The sequence below is a fragment of the Harmonia axyridis genome, chromosome 7 (genome assembly GCF_914767665.1).
Source record: "Harmonia axyridis chromosome 7, icHarAxyr1.1, whole genome shotgun sequence".
Lineage (NCBI taxonomy): Eukaryota > Metazoa > Arthropoda > Insecta > Coleoptera > Coccinellidae > Harmonia > Harmonia axyridis.
Window position 1 is genome coordinate 14199661 of NC_059507.1, and position 22305 is coordinate 14221965.

The window sequence follows — 22305 nt, forward strand, 5'->3', positions numbered from 1 at the left end:
ATTGTTAACCGTACGAACAGAAATCCAACTAGTGTTATGAGATGTTGTCAAGCGTGGTTTGATGATGTCCAAAAACGAAAGAGAGTAGGCACCGGACGTCGAAGAGGCATAAATGAAGTTTACAATCGACATCTAAGACTTGTAGCCATTAGAGACCGATTTGCGACAACTCGATCTTTGGCTGATGAGTGGTAAGGAAAACAAGGCCATCCTGCAACTTTCCGAACGGTTTACCGCAAGGTAAGTTCTTTTGGACTGCAGCATTTTCGACCCCATCTTGTGTTACCTCTGACGGTTGTGCAGAGAACGTCAACATTGGAATGTGGAATGGCATCAGGTCGTATTTTCTGATGAATCTCGATTCTCCTTGGATGCACATGATGGCCAAAGAAGGGTTAGATGATATCGGGGAGAAAGTCGTGAACCTCCGTTTGATGTTGAGCGTCATGTACACCGGACTGTAGATATGGGGTGCTATTGCACATGCAAGTAGGTCACCTTTAGTCTTTAGGTAACATAACAGCGCTGCGTTACCTTCAAGAAATAGTGGAGCCGTATGTTCTTCCTTACCTTTACCGGCTCGAGAATTGAATATGTCAGCAAGATAACGCCCGACCTCATGTTGCCAGAGTTAGTTTAAACTTTTTCGAAGCAACCCATGCGAATTTATTCGCCATGGCCGCACAGATCCCCCGATCTTTCACCCATTTAGCATGTTTCGGACATCATGGGTAGGAGGCTTGGAAATTTACGGACTTTGGCGGCTCTGAGAAATGAAGTACACGTAGCTTGGAATAGTATCCCTCAAGAATAAATAGACCATCTTATTGCATCAATGCCAAGACGTGTTGGGGAGTGTATAGATAATCGCGGTGGACAAACACATTACTTATTAACAAATTTATTTAAAAAAATTGTAAACCCTTCGTTTTTTTTCTCCAAATTTCAAGAATTTTCCTTTTTGGTATACTATCTATGTTTTACCAAAAAAAGAAATTAGATTTAAACATCTCCTTCAGGGTGTTGCAGTTTCTTTGTCAGTTAGTACATAGTCTGCTTGAAAATCTTGTCGTTCTGACAAAATTATAAAAATCATTATAGGAACACCCTTAAGTAAGAACAACCAATAGTTCGAAAATTAGGTTCAACACTCATCTAATCAAAGATGATATACAAATGTTTACATGTTATGTCTTCAGATTCCACTAGCTCACTTGAATGAATTCGAAGAAGTTAATTTGTGAAATCCATGAAATATTTCACCAGTAGATTATCCAAGAAGCTCTAATGAACTATGAACCGTAATAAGAAGACCATTAAATATTTCACCACAACTATTCTCAGTATATCGGGAGTTTCAGTCGATAATATCTGAATTCGTGACTGATACCTATTTATAGTTTCAATGATCAAAATTAAACCACTGTCTGGAACTTCTAAAATAGAAATATTCATACAGACGTAAATATGCCTATTAAGAAATGCCAGAGGCTCAATAAATAAGCTTATAATAATACATATTTTCGTCTAATTGAATGCGACTAGCTTATTTTCAGGTGATGTTGGAATGTTATATACTCTTGTCTACAGAGTCGAAAATCTTTGAATATTTTTTGTGTTCATAACTTTTTTACATACGCGTAATTGTTGTGTATTTTTAGTTAGATGAAACTGAAAAGTCTTTCACTTATAAGTAAAAAACTTCATTTTCTGGAAGCTTATAAAACTCCAGAAGACTGCATTCATATCTTCCATTATACCAGTAACATTGAAGTTCATTAATGTATAAATAATACAAACATTTAACGAATGGCTACACCGTTTCCATTTTTCGAAAATGTTCTGCTCTTCTATTTTTCTGACTTGTGTGCAAAATATTGGCGGGAAAATATACATTAGACAACTCTACGAAATGGTACTAGTGTTCCCAAAATATTGAATCATTCTTTGAATGACAGTAACTTTCAGTATACTCAATGACATTAGAAATTTTACACACAGAAGGCTTCTTCAGTTGATTATTGTCAACACCACACCTGGTTTTGAGGTTGAATTTGTATTTATTTTGTACTAGAATTCGTTCATCTGCAATTCTAAACCGTTCAATCAAATTAACCATCCTCAACAAATGGAACAACCATGTCGAATATAAAGAAGTTCGAATGATCTGGAGCTTCCAGTTCCAAGATCTGAGCTTGAGAAATGATACGTAGCCAAGCCTCATTTCACTAGCATCGCTCGGATAAACTATATGCAACAGAAAAAGTGATTTCTGGCAAAGCTTGAAGAAAGATAACAGCCATTCCACTTAGTGGATTGTTAAAACCTCATCTAACATCCCAGAATTTATAGCTTTTTTATAGGGAACTGAAATATTCCCAGTATTCTCCTTGAAGTATTGGGCAATATCCAACACCAGATGTTTGAAAAACTAAATTATAATGGATAATGTTGAAGTGATGATATATTGAGGCACACTTTTGTAATAAAGAGGAAATGGGCCAGGAAATAAGATTTTTTGCATTTATTGCCGAGGGAAATGAGGCTACTAAGTAAGATTTTGCCTTGTGTAAACTAATCAAAAGAAATTTAAGGAATTTTGTATCACAAATTTCTCTTTGGATCTACCGAAGGGAGTAGAATATAATGAAATAATTCTACCTTTTCACAAATAAGAACTCAATCCAATGGGGAGGTCATCGATTCAGGTTATAACATAAAATGCAGGATTGAATGAAATCAATTATTATCAACTTCTTTTCACAAATTCATTGAATTTTTTTAGAGAATATATGAAAAAAATCAATTAATTTAATGTTTTCAATTTTGATTCACTTTTTTTCTTGTTCACAAGTTGGCAATAGGATCTATGAGAGTTGAAGTTATTATTTATTATTATTTCTAGAAAGAGGTTAATATTTGATGAAAAACTCATTCCCCAATCGTATTTATCCTCTAAATCGTGTGACAACAGTCACACTTTAACAAAAGTGTTCTCGACATAGTAGCAGCTGTATGTACGCTCGAGTGCAATAATTTATATTTATACGTTCTTTACCCTAATCGTTCTTCTTCCGCTATTAGATAATTCATTATGTACCAAGTTGTAACCTATCCCAGTGACATATATATTCTACAGAAATAGACTATTTGTTTCTATATATCAACGATTCCGCTCTATAAATTTAATGTACACAGATATTTTATGTTTTTGTTCATGGGAAGCATCTAGTCTTTTGTATAGGGAAAAACATCAACAAGGAACATTTGAGTTGTCTCCTCATTTGTGTTGTGATTTTTTTACCCGCATGTTATGTTGAAAATTGAAATAGAATGCTATTATTGTACTTAAATACTGTAATTTTCGAATAATTTGTTGAATGATTGGATTCGAATCAATCGAATCGCCAAATTTTTTATAATTTTTAAGAAGAAGAACTCTATACTGCTCTCCAGAGTTTTATTCAATTTGGAAGTACCCATTATTATTAAATTTAACTGTTAGTTAAATTTTCTGTGTCCTCCTTAGATTCAAGGCAAAATAAGTCTAAAAGTGGTTCAGCTGTATCATTCGCAGAATCATTCTCAATGAATATTCAAATTATCCTTATTGCTTCTATTTTCGTATCGGTCTGCAAAACGGTTTAAGCCTTTACAATAGCTGCTAGTTTTTGGTTAAGAGGAGATTGACCAAAACTATAGCTTCGCCACATTCTTTACAGTTGTATTTCTTCTCAGCATTGCCTTTATGTTTACGCTTGAAGCAAATGTTTTTATGTCCACACAGTTCCTTCACCTGACTTTTACTGGCTTCTTTTGCTCTGAAAATTCCTTCTGCCTTAGACAAAGGCAACTTCTTCCATTCTCAATTTTTTTCTGATCAATTTCATATGTCTCATTTTTAGGGGGACATATTCTATTTTTAGCGTGTTTGATTTTTTTTATATTCATATGAACTTTGTGGAAATGAAATCAACAAAGAATCAAATAATTATAAAATATTATTATCATTATAAGTAATATTCATGAAAGTACTCAATGAAAAGGTTGAACTTTCTCCTCGCTTCGTTCAACTTCTCTCATTCGTTCATTTCAAACCCATCAAATGTGGCAAGCTGCAGGTTGTTAGGGAGAAATTCCTGCACTCCTTGATTGCAGGGCTTTGTCCTACAAATTGGTAGGTACGTTTATTGAAGCAATTAAAATAATTCTGCCAATATTTGCTTCCAGGAATAATGAAAGAAAGACGGATTACAAACCTCTGAAGGAGAACCAGCTGGTTGAGTCTCAGGGATTGACTCCCGATATGCCTAGTAAATCTTAAGGACTTTTTCATTCATTTTTGTTCATAAAACATTGAAATTTTTGTTGAATAGTTTTCATTAAATAGTATAATAGTACATAAAGTGCATCCACATTTTTCTGAACGGGGATTGATTTACTTCTTTTTTTGTCTAGAACATAGCTTCAATTAAAAGTTCATCACTTCGGTATTTAAAAACTTAGAAAGCTGAAATTTCGGTTTTGGATTACATACTTTAATGATAAAAGTGCGTTTTTTCAGATGGAATGGATTTTGAACAACCGTGTATTACACTTGAATGATACACGGTGGTAATCCATAGCCGAAATTTCAGCTTTCTAGAGTTAAGTACTGAAGTTATGAATGTTTAATTGAAGTTATTTTTTGCACAAAAAACGAAATAAATCAATCAATTACTCGAACACCGATAGAGATAGGGACAAGGAAGTTAATACATGAATAATCAAGAGGCTATACGGGCTACGGCAAACCGAAAAAAGGAATGAAATACAAGGTGTTCTATTTAAAATATCGAAGTTGTTGGTACTTTTTCATATAAGCGGCAACACCGTGACGCTGAAAATATTTTAGATCGACAGAGCAGTGGTTCCCCAAATCCCTACCCAAGAAACCAAATTTTCAATTAAATCGTATCCTTCGTAATGTCCAGGGAACCATCGACCGTGACTCACCCTGTATAATGAGTAATTAGTTCAAACCTCACAATCAAAATATAAATATCGAAAAAAATTAGAAAAGTGACGTGAAGTCAGGGCCTTTTGGCACTCGTTCATACATCGTCAATAACCCCCTTGGAGGCTACATATACCAGATAAGTGGCAAGCCGCCGCCAGGAGCGGCATACCGGACATTTTGCTGGGGCGCCAAATTGTAGAGGCGCGGAGTCAGTTAATAAAACAAGACTTTTTGCATCTTTAAGTACTACGTTTTTTTTTACTATAGTCTTATAAATAGAGCGTCGTACTTTCGAACAATGCAGGACGTTTTTTGATGAAATCGACAAAACATCATTGATAAATTTAACAAGATTTTAAATTGAAAAGATGCCTGAGAGGAATCACAAAGTCTTCATTGAAAAAAAAATCGTATAAATTATGAAAGCAGGGAAGCGAAATATTATTTTGCCGGGGCGCTAAATTGTCTGGCGGCGGCCCTGATAAGTGGTATCCAATGGTGCAATTGGCGAATGAATGACGAGCGGTCAAAAAATGCTAACATCAAATCAGTGCTTTTCTAATTTTTTCAATTTCAGTCATTCTTAATCTAATAATATTTCATTTTTTCAGGGCTATGATGACGTAGAATACGAAGACTACGAAGACGATGGAGTGTTCGAAGAGCCAGACTGGCAAGCCGAAGAACCCACAGAAAAAACTACAACAACCACACCTGCATATAGACAAATGTCGAGAATAAGCGAAATGAAGTGGCAGATGTATGGCACTAGAAAGAAAGTAGAGGAGAATAGAAAAAAAGAACTATTCGGTAGTAACAGTGGAAGTGGTAAGTTGCTATATCAAATTTATGGAGCCCCCGATATTTGTTTCCCAACTAATACGAAAAAGCAGTTATCGGTTCGAAAAAATGTTAAATGATAACAATATTTGTCTTCAATGAAAAAAAATTTTTCAAGCACTCCAAATTACAAGTATTCACCAAGTGGTCAATGGTTTATTCTTCACCACACACACAATGGCTTTCAATAGAATGCCATATGAAGAGCCTACTATTGCAACGACCATGACTAGCCCTAAGTCGATTTAAAAAACACCAAACTTCCCTAGGGAGATTGAAACCTGGAACTTTCTCTGAAGGATCAACGATTAGACCTTTGTTGAAGATATTACAAGAACTCCATTCCGAACGCCAAATTTCCTTGTCACTTTCATTAGATTGGAGGAAAATAATAATCCATATTAATCCACATGTGACTTTAATCTGGCAGTTCTAGTATCTGTGGGTAAGATACAATTGGAAATAAGTTCGGGTAGAAATGAAATTTATCCCAAGATTTCTTGACTGCAACGTGTCTACGAATATGAGGCGGAAGTATATGTGACAGCACTGGTTACCAGTGTAAAGGTGTATAGATCTAATAGTTCCACTGATAATTTCATTTCATTCGACAGGATGACAGGAAAGTTGAAATATCTGAAGAAGTTGCAATTACAGCAAGCGTTGTTTCGATGCAAAATCGGAATGTCCAATTAAGAGGGTTTTAGAACGAATAACTGCTTGTAAATGGTCTGCACATCATGATTAGAACAAATAAGTCTAGCTACTATTCTAGAAAACTGGATAAATTGCATACCTGCTGCACTCAACTGTCATTTTAACAGAACTGCTCTTGTTGCATTCCTGGTTTCAGATTCCAAAACTATGAATAGTCCAGACGGATTAATCTTTATTCCCCAACGTGAATCAGTTATCATAACAATCCAATGACCCTTAATCTTTTTCAAACGAATGTAACGGAATATTGGGACACACAGATGTAAAAAGTTGTTTATCTCGAATTTTCGGCAAGTACTTGCCGTGTTGCATCCAAATTGCTGCATTATCTTCAGTAAATACGGGACGTTAACATGTCTGTATTGAATTTTAACCATAGGGGCTCGCAAGATGACAGTAATCATTGTAAGTTATTACTTGACCCACAAAGAAGGAAAAGCACTGTACCTACGATTTTACCTGGAACAATTTTGAATTGATTTCACTGCGAGGGGAATCAACAGAAGCGAAAAATCAGGGAACGGACAAAATCTCAGCGAAACTCGTTGTTCTCTTGAATCCTTTGGTTGATTTTTTCAATTATTTTTTAAAATTGTAGCTTCATTCCATGGGAACATATCTGTTCAGATGTGGTCGTCAGTTACTTCGTTCTTTGTTATATAGAAGGGTGATAAAAAGAATGAAAAGTCAGCTTTTATTTAGTACACCCTCTGTGGAGTGAATCGGTGGAGTGAATCGTTGAACATTTCCTCTATTTTCAGTAATTTCGACATGACGAGAAAAAACCTGTGTAACCGAGAATATGTTCATTACGTAGTGCTCAAGAAATAACGTAAATTTATAAAAAAATTATTTTCTCCTCCCCAACCAGAAATATGAAGCACTGTGCCACTTTTGCAGGGCCCTGTATATTAGTGAACTGTTTCAAAATAATTGTAGATTAAATAAAGAAGTGAGTTCCCAAATAATTATAAAAAAGAAAATTTTAAGTAAAACACGGATTGATCAGGAATTTAGGAGTGTTTTTAAAAAGACATACAATTCTAATTAGACCTCAGCCTATTGAGATCATTTTCATTTAATTTCATTTCATTCAATGAAATCGAAAGTAAAAGTAGTATGCATCAATCACCGAGTCATTAGAAAAGTTATCTTTCCTGCGGTTTCAACATTTGAACGAACAACTATCGATTATAGAAATGCAATAACACAAAAGGCATTCGTGATCAGGATGTAGATATATTCAATAATGGTCGGCTCTAATCTGTTCTAATTGCCTTCCATCGACATCTGGCGGTGTCATTTGTAGGAAGGTAATTCAAGCTAAACAAATCCTCATTCATGCATGATTCACGGCTATGTATGTGTGAATGAGAATAGTACGGGTTCAAAACCCAATATTCTGGCTAACAGTAGCAGATGGTTGGGACATACATAACATAATGACATAAAATATGTGACCCTAATATCCTACAATGTATCTACACTGCATAATTATTTCTCAGGGTTGACTATTTGTTCAGCTCTATTTCAATTAAATTTTGTTTTTCCTGTATGAAAGACTTTAGATATGTAATATATTTCTACCAGAAAAGTAATACCTATGCTATAAATGTTTTAATGAATTAAGATCAATGAATACAAGGCTGCTGAAAAAATCATCTCCTGACAAAAAAACACTTCTACCTCGAAATTTGTGTATTTGTGTTATGTTGAATGCATGCATTCTTTAAGACTTGATTCCGACTATCCAACTTGTCTTGCATTTGCTCTGTACAATTACTCATAACATGAAGCACCCTGTGTACCTATACATATCGATCATGCATATAGGTTTGCTTTCAGAGGAAACTTTTATTGATATTTCTACAAATTCTACTAATTTACTCGTCACAACACAATATCTGGTGAATCTTGACGAATTTCTTCTGTTTTTTTTTCTAAGCTCAATTCATCTAAATAACAAAAATATTAAAAAAAACCGCTACTTATTTATGTATGAGAATGACTCCATATATGATTTTGTATGATGAGATATGATTATTTTCCGGGAATTACGGTCTGAGAATGAGATTGAGGATAACATTTCATACATTTTGCTTACACATTCGGGACACTCTATACGGAATTGGCTACGCTCCTGATTATGTTCTGTTTTTTAAAGGGAAGGAAAAATGTGAAACTTACTGATTTTGAAGGCTTTCTGAATGAGAAAATCAATGCAATTGTACTACTTTCTTTCATTTTATATTGAGCTGCGTTTACAATAGGCACAATTTTCACTCGCGAAAAAATTTCGCGAGGAAATTGCGCGTAGTGTAAACGCTCTCTCATCCCTGAGTATTTGCGGTGTGAATGCATCAAAGGTTTTCAATCATCAAGATTCATCCTATATTTACACGAGGGATTAACTAAGATGTGTATTTGCAGCTCATCGAGGTCAAGCAAAACCAAAAATTCGCGTGGTATCCAAAAAACAAAAAGTATTTTAATCGAAATGAAAGATAAGATGCATGGAAGGACATAAGTTTGGCTCCAAACATGTTAATTTCATTCATCTCGTCAATTGCATCAGAGATATTTCTGAAATGTTTGCTTCCTAATTTCCAATCACCATTTTTTTCTTTTCAGAAACTTCAGCAACACTAGCAAGAGTGCACTTTATGCGAGTATCCTCTGAAGGGACTTGTAAAAGGCCGTTACCTAGGGTAATTTCAGTACAAAATGTTCATCCTGATCCTTCTAAAACATATACACCACACTGTACAGTGTTGCATAGATGTGCTGAGGATACTGGGTGCTGTCAACAACACAATATGCGTTGTGGACCAAAAACAGTAAAAGAAGTACATTTATATTTTTACGTGAGTATAAAACACAATACTAATCATAGTTTATGAGGACATCAAAATAACAAAACAAAATATATTTCAATCTTAACACTACCTAATTTTCTTATTATTAAGCTTACCTACTATACTGACTTTTAAAGTAAAAATAACTATAAAATATAGTTAATCTGGAGTTACATGTTACATTTAATCTTCAATCAGAGATCTTTAAGAATGGAAGGTTTACTTCATTATGAATATTCTATTATAATAACTCTGTCAATCGAAATATCTTGCAGCAAAGTTAACCAGAATATTGCCGATTGCTCAAAAATAAGTTGCTCACTTATGCAAATACATATAATGTATTTAGAAGTGTGTAGATGTTTCCTTTCCCACAAGATTTATGCCAACAGTATCTTTTAATTACATTTTATGAGTTAATGAAATTAATAATGATGAACAGCAGTGAAAGTTCGAATGAATTAGCGGCATATATAGGTGCCTACATAGTGTATTCAAGGTTATTTTCAATTAATGTATATCTACTTACGATGTTTTCAAAACTAACAGGAATTGAATTTTTTAGATCAAATATCTATTTGGGTTACCTTAAGATCTATTATGCACCAATAAATATCTTTTTACGCCTGTTTGTGAAATAGAATGTAAAATTTTATTAACTAAGTTTCATAATTTTTAAATCATATTTTCATGGTTTCAGGCTAAAACTCTTGGCACACTCGAGTCCAGGATAGAGAAATTGACATTTAAGAATCACACCGAGTGCACTTGCATCGAAAAACCTAAACATAGTGAAGAGAAAAATGGAATTCAGTACAAATCCGGATTGGAATCGAAAAATACAACACCACAAAACCTTGAAAGGTGAGCATATTTTTTAACAATTGTTCTTTTATTCTTCGGTAGTACCGACTCATCCGCCATTTTGCAACCAATGGATATTTTTAATTATTAAGATTTTAAGAGGGGTTTGAACCCCACGTGACGTTTTCGTGATCTGCCAAAGTTTCACTCCTTCCTCTTCCGCGTTTTTGAGATCCCACTACTTTTCAGGATACGTGAGGCAATCTCAAACGTCTTTCTATCACATGCAGAAATTTAAATACGTTGTTAAATCTTCATTTTTAATTTTATAAAAACCGTATTTTCAGCCTTCGGCAAGATTTTGCATATAATATTTTATGTGAAAATTCATACAAAAAAGGAATGTTTGTTCGGAAAGTTATATATCATGCTTATATTTATTCTTCAATAAAAAAATCATCTATTCTTTTTCCATTCCGAAAATATTAATAAATAAGTACTTTCCGCAATGACGAACTCTTTCGAATGAGTAATAGTTAAAACCTCATATAAATCAAGGGTTTTTATTTAAAAAAATACATTTATATTAATTGTATATTCCAAAATTCCAAACAGTTCAATCAGGAACAGAGTCGAATATAGCTACTCTCATCTTCAAATCATACCACTTAATCAAAAAAGTAAAAGTTGGCCGATTATAAATACAAGATATAAATTATCATCACTGTATTACTTTCAAAGTAGGCCCCATTTCAAAATAATACACTCACCAGCTTTTGTGTGCTGTTGATTTGTCTACGTCAACGAACAATCCACTACCCAGAATATTTTCAAAGCTTTTTCCGAAAGATCTACTTCAGTACCTCATCACGATTTTTTTTCTTCGATTGAATGATAACGTGTATAGTATATCCAAAGTCAATTGGAGGAAGCCAAAATCTTTCAATTATACAAGGGTTGTCCAAATTCTCAGAAATTCCTTTGGAGCCAGTAAAATTGTTGCCTAACAATACTTTCATAAAAACCCCGGTATCCAACAAATCGTCTTGGAAACAAGAATGTTTCGATTGGGTTTTTCCTATTGGCTGAATAGTCCACGTTCCACTTCGGGGGCGTTTTTGGTTTCACTCATCGGCTGCATCTATCACTTCTTAATTACTTTCTAATAATTCGCATAGACCAGTGCGGTCCATAGGGGTATTAATGAAATGGGAGTTAAGAACAAAAGATCCATGTGGTCGCAGTTTCCGGAAGGCTGTTCGAGCCGCAACGATTTCGATTTAAAATAATTATAAAAGCTCCCTTGAGCTAAATATATTTTGAATACATTCATGCCAATTTTCATCCATATCAGAAACGTAGAAAGCAAAATCATGTTTACGCATGCTTAATACGCACCCTTCATCAGGAAGAGCTAAAAATTATATATGGGACTATTCAAATCATCAAAAACAGATAAGAATTGTAGAAATTAAAGCTGTTGCACGCATTCGCGAATACAGACACTAACCTGAGTTCAGAATAGTGTGAAATGCATTTTATGCATGCGGAAATTTTGAAATTGGATATCAAAACTTGTTTTTATAACAAAGCTTCCTCTAAAATTCTCCAAAATGAGATCATGATTGATTATTTTTTTCTTTATAAGTGAACATCACAAAACTTAAAAAACTATTAATCATCAACATTATTTCCAGATGCGTTTGTCCAGGAAGCTTTAGTCCCAAACAAAAGTATCACCAGTCAGAATGCACATGCAACTGTGAAGAAACGAACCCAGACTGTATAACGATGAAAAACGGCCTAGAATACTTTAGTTTAGCAGACAGAAAGTAAGTTGGAAATTTCATAAGAAAAAAAATCGAAACTAATGATACGAATTTTTCTCTGCAGATGCGTACTAGAAAGGAGATGTGGCATACCGATTTGTGAATTTGGGGCATATATTCGACCGAAAGGCAGATGTCCTAGAAAACAGGAAAAATTGGATACCTTCACTCTTGTTAATATACAATAAATTGATAGTATTTATATCCACTCAAGCTTATCTAAGGTTAATTACTTGATGATTGTCCAGTGATACCATTTACCAATCTTTTATATAATTTTCAAACAAAAACAGATAATATATTGTGTGTTGAAGATGATGATCAATAAACCAGTTTTATATTTTCGGTGGTTATTTGAATTCCCTAATAAAATTCGTTATAATTTGTTGGAAATCCTCATTTCATATAAATTTTGCGTTAACAATTAAAAAACCCTAAATGGAGTTGGGAAATATAATGACGCTTAATTTGGAATTGACTTTCTTGAAAGAGAGAGAAATACGAAAGATTAGAAGTTGAAATACTGGTCATTCAATTCACACCAAAAAAAGTATTAGGCAATTTTGCTCTAAAAAAGCACTGATGTCTGATCAGAACTTATAAGTCAGATGGCCAGATAAAATTGATTTTGACTACAAATTCGTCATCAGTCCAACCAAATCTTCTATTTATAGCTAAGAATTAAAATTTGCAGACATCATAAAAGTACTCAATATTTTTCATCTATAAATAAGTTCAGTGTCAGGGGAACAAAAAAATAAATCAGTATGAAACATTCTTTATAATTGTTCTTCCAAACTTGGTAGAAATTCTACATATACATGGTATAATAGATGCAAATTCAGGCTTGTGAATCTATTAATTGTACTGAAAATCACTGTGACATATTCATAATAAAAAATAATCTTCAGATGGAACTTTTACACCTATTTATCTAATTAGCAGAATTATTCTCACAGCAAGATTTGCAACAAACCCGATTCATATTATTAAAATATTAAACTTATTTATTTCCATCGTGCAGAAAATAGAGAGCTCAATAAAGCTAACCACATTTCGCTCTTCTTGTTTGTATTATAAGTAAAAAAAATTGTACAGACTTATTTCACCACAATTATAAGTCAGCAGCTGATTCAATCATACATGCTATTTCAATTTTTCAACATGAAGATTTATTTTTCTGAGTTGATATTTCGTAGAGAATACTGAGATATATTCGATTGATTAAATTGAAAATCGTATTTCTAGACTTAATCAGATATTTTTTTTGGAACTTTGATCCACAAAACCATTACTCTATATGAAACGTTACCTCAGAAATGTCAAGTCAGATACATCAGATGTCAAATGTCACGTTGTGTAAACATCAGGCAGAATTACCCTGTAATGAGTAAATTTATTTAGAAGCTTGTACAAGTGCCTTATTCTTAATCACAACAACTGCATCATCTCCCCCAAAAACAAACCAAATTAAAGTGATACTAGGGTGAAATAAGCCATGTGTGTTATCACATAACCAATGAGGAAAAATCAATACCAGTGTATTTCGATTATTATTTTAAGAAATCGCATTACCATGACTAGATGATGGTAAAGTATTGAACTTAATGCTAAATATTAATAAAATATTTCAGAAAACTGAAAGAATAAAATTGAACTATGCAGATTTCTAAAACAATCGAATGAAAAATGATAATATGGGTGAATTGATGATTACATGATTCAAAGTTTAGCTTTTAATCTCTCACTAGCAGAGACTCCAAATTTGATGTCTTCTAGAAATTTATCTAGATGTCCGAGATACTCTTCTCGATGCTTTTGGTAATGTCCTACATGAGGTGATTTTTCCCAGCATTTGAAATATACCTACAAAGCAGAAAGAAAATTAATACATGATATAATATTTGATTGATTAATATTGCTTCGCTTATCAATCCCTAGTTGATGAGGCCTGATTTCAATAAATTATTATGTACATCCCAGTCACATGAGCGTTCAATCTTTTTATATGGAACATCCATCCTTTGAAATGTTAAGCGAATGATAGTTTAATTTAGTTATGTTAAGAGTTAGAAAAGAGAGTTTCTTTTTTTTGTGTTTATTTTTTCTGTTTGGAAATGTAATACTTTGGACGTATGGATTCTGTAATTTTTCAGTTAAAATGTAAATCACGTACAGGTTATACCTCCGTGTGGAACGTTTATACTGTATCTATTTCAGAATAAACTATATTATTATTATTATTATTATTATTATTTATGTTTAAGATAGTAGGTGTTTCTCCCAGTTGGTATTTCAATACATTATAAAAGAGCTGAAATTTCTATAGAACGAATTTATCTCGACCCAAATATCTATATTCTTTTACCTTAACTCCCATATTCTCCCAACTTTCTTTCACTCTCATATTCGAAGCTTCAGCTCCAATAGGATCGGTCTTACTGATAAAAATTTGAGCAGGACATTTAATCAAGTTAGTGTGGAACATCTGACTGGCTCTGATATAATGTCTCGTAGCAACTTTATTGAACGTTCTCATATGATACCTATAAAAATGATGGTCAGTTCGAAATTCAACTAGTTAAAAAGAAAATATTACTGTATATATTGTGAAAGAGCCTTCTGCATGACGTAGTTCTTTGGGAACACAGCAACTGGTAGACCTACTGATATTTCAGTAACGTCTGCAGCACTGTCCCAAACTTGTCCTACAAATTTGTCAATAACAGGTTTATATCTGTCTTGCTGAGCTGCCATTTGCACCATAACTTCAGCCCAGAGGTAAGCACCAACTGAAAAGCCATGCAGTAAACATTGGCCATTCACATAATTGCTATCAAGGAACCTGAGAATATCAGCGGCTACTATCTGTAAAATGATTATTTCACATAAATATAAAACCATTGTATGATGAACTCATAGTAGGACAACGGCAATTTCGTTGAAATGATTATCAAACTAGATGACACCACAAGCAAATGATTTTGAAAAATATTACAAGCTACTATATCTACAAACTAATAACTCTGTTGACTAGAGGTCGCAATGCCAAATCTTTCTTCTTTCATAGTAGATATTTTTCGACGTTGTAGGTGATAATTTTGTGGTAATTGAGTATCATACTCAAGCGATTATCATATCCGCTAATTTTAATTTAATGTTCGATTTTCATTCAGATAGTTTTTTCTCCATTGATTCATACCATTATCAATTATTATTGTCTAGTTTTGCGAGAATGCTGATTCTGATTAGTGTGTTATAAACAAATTCTAGCTTTCTAGTTATTATTACTTTGATCCATTAGTAAATAGCCATACTGAAAAAACCTTCTGAAGGAGGTTGCTTTGCATGAATTAAATTTTGGATATTATCGTTATTCCTTCCCAGATGGCGTTAATGAACGTTCAAATCCTTAAACCACATTATCCTACCACATAAAATTTTATACCTACATATTTTCAATGTTTGAAAACTGAACCGTGCAATTTTAGAAGCATTTGGATTATAATTAATAAAATTCCCCATAGTGAGCCTGTACTATTTCGAGAAGTGATTTCAACGTGAGAATCGTTCGACGGTAGCGTCATCTGCTGGAAAATCATTTTCGCGAAAATATATTTTCATTGTCCTACTATATTATCGATATCCAATGGCCCTTCTATGGTATAGTGTGATCTTTTAGTAATAGTAGAACCAACCTGTGTTCCTTTTGTAGGCCATAACAGCTGCCATGGTGTCACATTTATGCACAAAACGTCGCAATCTTTATTCAGGTAATAATCGACGAACTTCATCATATGTTTTCTCTTTGCCATCAGCCATGATAGAAGCAAAACACAGGGCCTTCCTGTTTGATCATGAAGTTTCAAATTCGTCACTTTACTGTTGATTTGATCTCTGCTGATAAGTGCCAAATTCTTCGTGAGTTCCAATCTTGAGAAAGACCTCTTACTAAAAGCCATGAAGGTCTGAAAAATATCAAGAATTAAACTTCAAAAATAGTTCAAAAAAACAACTTTTACTGTTATGCATAACATTATATAAACAGTATATTCTGAACCGAATTAATTCAAAAATCGAACATGTCCAAAAAAGGATATAACAAGGATGAGATAACATGATAAGAAATGGTTTAATTGAGAAAATAAGATAAGAGAAACCATTGAAATTTTGGTATGAAGACAGGAAACATATGCCAATATATTCAATCAACCGAAACTCGAGTGTGAAAGTTGTTTATTTTGTTCAATATCATTTTTTAGTTAATTCTTTCGTATGAATCAGTGAGTTCCACTTAATTAACTTCTTACCTTGATTACAGGTGAAGTTATTCCACCGTGTAAATTTGGGTTAATAAAACGTTGAATACCCCGATAATAAAAGAATACCTACATTTTTTATATTGGCCGTCAGATGTCCACTTGCAGATGACCACAAAGGGCTGAATATGACCCTACTTAACGCCATCTGTAACAAAATAAAAATAAATAACACCAAGACAAAAATAAACACATTATTTTATACATGTACTGTACAACAACGAAACATTATTACCAAGGTAATTCATTACTACTTTGATGACCAAAACCTTTCATTATTTCACGATGCATTAGGGACATAAATGAACATATACAATCCATTGAATAAGGAACAGGATGAAACAATTGCTAAGGCATGACAATTTCTGCCTTGATGGTTAATTTTTCATGTCACAAAGATCAAACGATAAATTAGCTTGTGATTGAGAATAAATGCTAGTCTATCGAGTTGATAATTGTTTTAAATTTAGACGCTTCGAGAGATTTTCGAACTCAAAATAATTTTGAACGGCTGTGAATGAACTGTACTTTAAAAATTAAAATTATAATATGTCTTACTTAACGCATATACCTACCTTTACTCTCGAAATGAGAAAATAAGTCTACAAGCAACCGTTACCATTTCTTCGACCCACTTGCGAGGTCGTATCAGAAAAAGAGCAAAAAGTGACACTTCCCTGAGAAAGGATTTCAATTGATTCTAAAAACAAGAGAAAAGCGCTGGTGTGAAGTCAAGAGGTTTCTCGTGCTTGTTTAAATACGTATTCATATAATTTTTTAATAAAATTCACATGATAATTCAAACAGTTATTCAACAACTACATAATTAGTTTCGCTCGAATATTTGTATAATTTTTCAAAGATCACTTTTTTTGGAAATTTTTGTTTTGGGAAAACGACAAACATAAGAATTTCAATTGCAATTGATGGTTCGATTTATGTTTTTATTCATTGGCACCAAATCACGAAAAAGGAACAATCTTTACTCAGATTTGTTTATGTCGGATGAGCGATCTTTTTATTTTATTTTTTTAATAGATGTAATGCTGTTTCTTCTTGCCATGAAGTCGACAAGATATTTAAATCACGTCTTTTTTATCTTGATCTTATGGTACAGGGTGTTTCACGTAAACGGGTCACTGGTTTTTGTGGCTTATCCTTCAAGCAAAATTGAAAAGTGACTTATCGAAGGATAAGGCACAAAATCAAGGGACCCGCTCACGTGAAACACCCTGTATAATAATCCTGACGAAATTTAACGCGAACATTTGTTTCATTATTTATAATAATAATAATAATAATCTTTATTTTTCTGACCTTAAATCAGTACAGGTGTACTGGTACCAAGGCTTCAACTCATTTGTTTATTGATTTCTAAATTCCAGTTCTATCGTATTTTTTCATTATTAAGAAAACCAAATTGTATATGGGTCTCCGGAATCGTTTAACGAACTGAACCAAGATATTCGGACCTTGAAAATTTTCTAGCACATTTCGTTTGAGAATTATCGTGTATAGAATTGGCCAGATTCGTTTTGGACCTCTAGACTCAAAATCAGATAATTGAAGGCAATTGGGCAAAATGATAGCGCGCAGTGCATCACTGTAATGCTAAAATTTCATAGAAATTCCATTCGATCACTTACAGAGTCATCTCCAAATTTTGTACACAAAAAAATGTACTATAATTTGAATATTTATTAAACTCGATTTGAGGGATTATTATTATTAGTTCCAGTTGTCGCTTAGCTGGTACATCTGTCACCATTGTCCATTACTCACGCGAATGTTGAATGTAATCTGTAATTCACATTGCTTCTTTACTGTTCCATTTTGTTAGTTCAACTCAAGTATACAAGGTGAGTTGAAGTTGTACATTGAATTTAGGTAACTACAGATTCCCCTGGTCAAATTAAAAATTTTTTTGCATTTACCATTTTTCTCAGATTCATCTCGGGTGAAAAATTATGCATTTAAAGGTTTCACAATGGGCTAATGCACTCCTGATGCGTACACCACCGATATAACACAAAACTTCATTGTGAACATAGAAGTTCCATGAGTTATATTATTTATTTGGATGAACGTTGCCAGATCCACTAATAATGACGTTGAATTTGAAGTAGGACACATTTTGCATATTATTAAAAGCTTCAAGGACTTTGATCACGTTATAATCCAGCAGTCCAGCATCTATTTTAACATTTTTGCATCAAAGTAAAACAATGATGAATACATTAATTTTTTTTGAGAAACTATTCGAAATGACCTTTCTTAAAAATGCAAAAAAAAATATGATAATCGATTGGGATTATGGATCATTGATACATTTCATTCTTTATTTTAGTAAGGGTATTTCAGAAAAAAAAAAAAAGATTATACAAAAAAAAACGCGGCAACATTGCTTCAGCTTTGTGAGTGCTTTACTCAGGGGTGGATCAGTAATTATCGTGCAATTTTTCGCACAATTTTATTTATTTTTTTAATATTTTTATATTGTATATTTGCAAAAGCTGGATAATGCAAAAAGTATTTCAATTCAATTCACACAATTACCGGTACTTCCTTAACATAATAATACTCGTTACTATCCCCTTTCATATCCACTAGAATGCAAGAATATACATGCATCAATAGTTAATTTTTCAAAGGCCACCATTTTTTTTATAGGACTTGGTTGCGCATCTATATTTTCTGTAATAATCAATCATTATAAAAAAAGATAAATATCAATTGAACAATTTTATTAATATCAATAGAAAGCAAGTCTGTGGGAGCTATAATAAAAATATTATTATCGTTACACAAAACGAAACATGGACCAGAAAACAATAAATTGTTGGGGTCAAGGTTAACTAACGAATAATTGAAATTACTGTTTCACTGATTGAAATTGTGTAAAAACATCAGAGGTATTGTAATTAGTTCAAGGTATACCTACTGAACCGTATCTCTGCAGAGAAAAAATATAATTAGAGTTAAAAATATATATTAGTTTCGCTGAATGAAAATATTAGAAGGTAGGTTCCAGTTGAAGAGCAATCAAACCTAAAAGTTGATATATCGCTCCATTCTTCGCAGTCAATAGCAAAACAGAATAGTTATCCAACAATTATAACTAAACTATTTTTAATGAAGTCCTAAAAATATTTGTTCAAGGCTATAAATAATAGGTACCTACTTATAGGACATAAAAATGTCATGTTAGAAAAACGGTTGAACTTAAAATTCAAATTAACATTTATTGATCTAAAAAATACAATAATTGTACACAAAAATAATCGCGAGAACTATATGACCTAAGTATACGTTGTATGTCATGAAGCCCCTATAACTTAAATGAATAAAAAATAATAATCCGATACAATATTCCAAGAATTATTTTTCATTTCTCTTATTCAAACCTAAAATGTAAGCCATGTGTGTGTTTTAATTCCTCACAATGAGTGGAATAAAATCGGCCACATTTTTTCCATTATACAGAGTGGTCCAGATTTTAGTGCAATAACTTTGGCGTCGGATAGAACAACTCTTTTCATGAAAAAAATTCTTCTATTAATTGTAAATTCCACACATAGTTCAAACAGTGGCGGAGTCTCATCCAACCACTGATCTTCTAAGCATTTTATACCACTTTATATCAAAAAAGTAAAAATTAGCCGACTATAAATAACGGATATCTATTGGTCATCACTGTTTCACTTTCAAAGTAGGCCCGCTTTCGAAATAATTCACTCACCTACTGAAAAATCTACTTCAGTACTCATCACGATTTTTTTTCTTCTATTGAATGAAAATGTGTATGGTATAGGTACCTATATCCGTAGTCACTTGAAAGAAGATTTTAGTGCAATAACTTTGGCGTCGGATAGAACAACTCTTTTCATGAAAAAAATTCTTATAAACGTAGGTATATCCTAAAAAGCTTCGTTTTCGAGATACAGGATTACATTGTGTAACCACGCAATTTACATAATGAATTTCAATAAATTGGACAATCAGAAATGCTGGAAATTTCACATTTATTGCAATGCTCACTCGTTCTCTATTCCCGGAAAAGCTGAACAGCCCAAACAGAATACCCACAACAAATTTCGTTAAAATCGAATAAGATTTTAAGAAGCAGAGGCTGTTACAAGGTTTGCGGACATACAGATAAGAAACAAAAATTGATCAGAAATTTGAAAATCGAAGAACAATAATTTTTGTCGTCACGAACGTGATCACAAAGCTCCACTGCCTTCGGTATGCAGGGAAGCAATAATGCCTAATATATTCATAACAACAGATCGAACTATGTTAAAAATTATTTTGTATATTATGTCAAAATAGGTCATGCCGATTTTAGAAGGATCGTATCATCAGAACCCCTCGTCTAGACAAAAATAACCGACAACAATGATATCATAATAAGTACATCATCTTTCATTACTTATACTATTATATTATGTGGTCTCCAATAGCGCAACAGGGGCACGAATGAACGAGCGCTCAAAAGCTCCTGATGCCAAGTTTTCTCCCGATTTTTTCATTTTTGTAAAATCAATTTAATTCAATAATACAATTTTGCTAAATTTTCATATGAAGGACTTTTATCTATCGACGTGCTAAATAAGTCAAATATGCAATTGAAGCGAATTATTTTATAACTCTAAACAAAGAACAAAATAATTCAGTTATTTCCTTCCAACAATTCCAATCCAACACGTCCAGCACAGCACAAGGTTGTAGCAAACTGAAGATCTTTTGTAGGTACCTTCACTATCAATGAATGAGAGAATGAAAGATTGATTCAAAGCAGACAATTATTAGGAATTAGCATTAAATCATAATATCAATGAGTTCACATCCTCTTTTATCACTAACATGCAGACCATTGTCGTGTTTAGTCTATCAAAAAGTGATATGCATCAAATTAAGATCAAAATCAAAGGTTCAAAGAACATAATTTCAGCCAGGAATTCCTTGTTATCACTCAAGATAACAAATCAACTCAAAATGAATTCAAATAAGGAAATAAGCCAGCTAGACATTTTCAAATGAAGGACATTTCAATATTTATTTAATTAATTCTAATGGTATTTAATGACCAAAATAAAATATTAAAACAATTTTGTTTGGGCCAGAAATTAATTAATCATATAGTGAAAAACGTTTTGTTCATGTACTAGGTAGGTATATAACAATGAATGCAGAATATCCATACAGAGAAAACACTATGTCCTATAAAGAAATATCACTAACATGAGGAATGATCGATTTCTGTGTTATTACAATTCAAATACCTTTCTATGTAGGAGATATTTGTTTTATTTCGAGAAAGATTAATATTAGTATTAGTGATTTTGTATTTCTAATTAGAATATTTATATTATATAGAATATTAACAGGATAGAAAATTTGCAAAATAGGTTCAGAACCCATCAAAATACGAAAATTCATAACATAATTCATTTAAATTAAGCATTTCAAATGAAAGCTCGTATTTCAAAGGAATAATATGCAATGAGAAATCTTGAATTTAGAAGAATATTTCCCTTATAATTCGAAATTAATCCACACAACATTATTTCAAGAATCGAACTACGACTTTTTAATAAATATAAGAAAAATAAGTCTATAATTTGGAAATTTCTCCAAACTTACAATTATATCACATGGCAACGCAAAAACAAAGCACTGTTAATTTCTAGCGACTGATTATTTTGAAAGAAGATCGAAGATATTGAAATTGTATGACAGTTGCTTGACGTCAATTATAAGTTCAGAGAAATAAACTTATTTATTACTCTGTGATTGAAATCGAAATTGTCAAAGAAGGTATTCTCTGGTTTAGACATAAACTCATAAACTGTAGCCAATATAATAATAAAATAGAATATAGATACGTGTGTCTTATTTCTCTTATTCCACAATAAAAAAGGTTTATTCAAATTTGATTA

General features: G+C 32.7%; 2 protein-coding genes across 5 annotated transcripts in view; one reads left to right on the forward strand and one right to left on the reverse strand.

Moving 5' to 3' along the window:
- LOC123683993 overlaps positions 1–12389 on the forward strand; it is a 75438-nt gene extending 63049 nt beyond the window's left edge. For both annotated transcript variants that reach the window (XM_045623036.1, XM_045623037.1), the window contains exons 3-7: positions 5611–5827; positions 9188–9420; positions 10112–10275; positions 11913–12047; positions 12109–12389. In XM_045623036.1, coding sequence (XP_045478992.1) covers positions 5611–5827; positions 9188–9420; positions 10112–10275; positions 11913–12047; positions 12109–12232 — 873 coding nt within the window. In that variant the 3' untranslated portion in view covers positions 12233–12389. The remainder of the gene's footprint in view (positions 1–5610; positions 5828–9187; positions 9421–10111; positions 10276–11912; positions 12048–12108) is intronic.
- A 417-nt stretch (positions 12390–12806) lies between these two features.
- On the reverse strand, positions 12807–22141 carry LOC123683995. 3 transcript variants are annotated; one of them, XM_045623038.1, is made up of 6 exons: positions 22010–22141; positions 16437–16511; positions 15743–16012; positions 14644–14912; positions 14413–14590; positions 12807–13910 (listed from the first exon to the last, which is right to left on the reverse strand). In XM_045623038.1, the coding sequence occupies exons 2-6, from the start codon at positions 16509–16511 to the stop codon at positions 13767–13769; spliced, it is 936 nt and encodes a 311-aa protein (XP_045478994.1). In that variant the 5' UTR covers positions 22010–22141; the 3' UTR covers positions 12807–13766. The 3 variants fall into 3 exon arrangements, with proteins under 3 accessions (XP_045478994.1, XP_045478995.1, XP_045478996.1); XM_045623039.1 differs by lacking the exon at positions 22010–22141 and adding an exon at positions 16599–16684; XM_045623040.1 differs by lacking the exon at positions 22010–22141 and having other exon boundaries at positions 16355–16481.
- Between the last annotated feature and the right edge of the window lie 164 nt (positions 22142–22305).